Consider the following 2,099-nt stretch of genomic DNA (forward strand, 5'->3'; position numbering starts at 1 on the left):
TATAGGGGTATTCCTTCAGGCACAAAAAATTAAATTTGTACCAGTTTTTTCCCCAGGTTATGCTGGCCCCCTCCCGCTCCCACTCCTTCCCACCCTGGCCACAAGAGGCTTTCGTTAGAGATGGCAAGTCTGCTGTTTCTAAAGGGCACCTCAAATCTCCTGCCTAGAGCTTGCTTCAGATCGATCCGCTTTCGCAAACAATTACGTACCCTGAAACAGAAATGCTTCTGTTTCTGAAACAACTCCTGGGTTCATCCCACGCACCATTTATTTATTTTATTTTTTAACCTGCTCCGCATCTCCCATTCTGCGCAGGAAACCAAACGAAAACCCAAGGCGCTACGCCTGCGTTTGTGGGGCAGCACACCCTCCAATGCACTCGGCAAGTGTGTCACACATCGGAAGTCATGCGCAGGCGCTCACAGTGTGGTTCGAGGCGCGAAGGCTCAGCTCATCGAAGGTGGCACCCCTCAGTCCCATATGCAGTTCTCCAGGATCAGGGCAACCCTTGGAGGGATGGAGGGAGAGAGGGATGGAGGGAGGGAAGGGCGGTGGTACATGTGCGCAGTATTCTCAAAGGTACTAGGGGCGAGCTTCCCACTGACAACCGTTGCAGGAGAGCCAGGCGTGCTCGGCCTCCTCCTCCTCGTCCTCCTCACAAGTATCTCTCCAGGCCGGTGGGGAAGTTGGGCTGCCTCATGTAAGAGTGACTGGCGGCCGCGAACTGCCCGAGCCCGTTGAGCTGGGCGGCGGAGAGGCCCTGCAGCAGCGGCTCGGCGTGGTCGGCGCACGGGGCGGCGGGGCGGCCGGGCTGCAGGGCCAGCCTGCCGGGCGGCCCGTAGAGCTGGGCGCTGGGGGCGGCGTAGGCCCCCTGGGGGGCCCCGAGGTGGCCCGGCGGCGAGGCCGAGTACGGGTAGGCCAAGGCGGGGGGCTGCCGGCCCAGGAGGCCCGGGCTGACCTGCTGGGCCTGGAAGCAGGCCTCGGGGCCGCCCAGCTCGCCCAGGCCCAGGGCGTGGTGGGCCAGCTCCGCCGGGGAGGCCTGCAGGGCGGCGGCCGCCTGCTGCTGCTGCTGCTGCTGCTGGGCGCTGATGAGGCTGTCGATGCTGAACATGCGGGGCTGCAGCGCAGGGGGCGCGCCCGGGTAGTGGGGCGAGTAGAGGGCCCCGCCGCCGCCGCCGTTGCCGTTGTTGCCTGGATACGCGTCGCAAGGCGCGGCGCGGGCGGCGTGGGCCTGGCTGGGCGCGAAGGCGCTGGCGCCGTGCGCGTAGCCCGGGTAGGTGGTGAGGTCGGCGCGCTTGAAGCGCTTCCTGCGGCGCAGGAAGGAGCCGTTGTCGAACATGTCCTCGGCGGCGGGGTCGAGGGCCCAGTAGTTGCCCTTGCCCGGGTGGCCCGGCTCGCGGGGCACCTTGACGAAGCAGTCGTTGAGCGTCAGGTTGTGGCGGATGGAGTTCTGCCACTTCTTGGGGTTCTCGCGGTAGAAGGGGAAGCGCTCCGTGACGAAGCGGTAGATGCCGCCCAGCGTCAGCCGCCGCTCGGGCGCGTGGGCGATGGCCATGGCGATGAGCGCGATGTACGAGTAGGGCGGCTTGCCGCGCTGCACCGGCCGCTTCCTCCGACGGCCGCCGCCGCCGCCCCCGGAGCAAGGCGGCGGCGGCGGCTCCCCGCCCGCCTCGGCCGGGCTGCCCCGGGGCTCGGCTTTGACCGGCAGGGGCTCCGCCTTGCAGGCGGGCGGGGAGCCCGGGCCGGCCCCTTGGCTGGGCGAGGGCAGCGCGTCGGCCGTCATGGTGCACGTCCCCGGGAAGAAGGAGAAGTCGGACAGATTCATAGACGAGGCCAAAAGCCCCGCGAGGGGGGACGCGGGTGACACCGGACGGCTTCCCCCGGGGACCCGGGCTGGCGCCGGCGCCTTGCCTTATATCGAGCGAGGCCTGGCCCCACCCGGGGGCGCCCCCCTCCCAATGGGTGCCCACCCACCTGAAATGGGTGCGGCGCCTGCCCGCCCACCCCACCCCTCCCACCCCGCTGGCCTCGTACGCCGGCGACCCACACACAAACACGCCAAGGTCCCGAGAAGCACAACCCTTACGCGGACAGCAGGG

The 2,099-nt window shown here is 68.0% G+C and overlaps 1 protein-coding gene across 1 annotated transcript; it reads right to left on the reverse strand.

Moving 5' to 3' along the window:
- Positions 1–655: 655 nt before the first annotated feature.
- Positions 656–1,825, reverse strand: FOXE3 (forkhead box E3). The gene has a single exon (XM_056845158.1). The coding sequence runs from the start codon at positions 1,823–1,825 to the stop codon at positions 656–658; it is 1,170 nt and encodes a 389-aa protein (XP_056701136.1).
- Positions 1,826–2,099: the final 274 nt, after the last annotated feature.

Source organism: Euleptes europaea, chromosome 2, assembly GCF_029931775.1.
Source record: "Euleptes europaea isolate rEulEur1 chromosome 2, rEulEur1.hap1, whole genome shotgun sequence".
Classification (NCBI taxonomy): Eukaryota; Metazoa; Chordata; class Lepidosauria; order Squamata; family Sphaerodactylidae; genus Euleptes; species Euleptes europaea.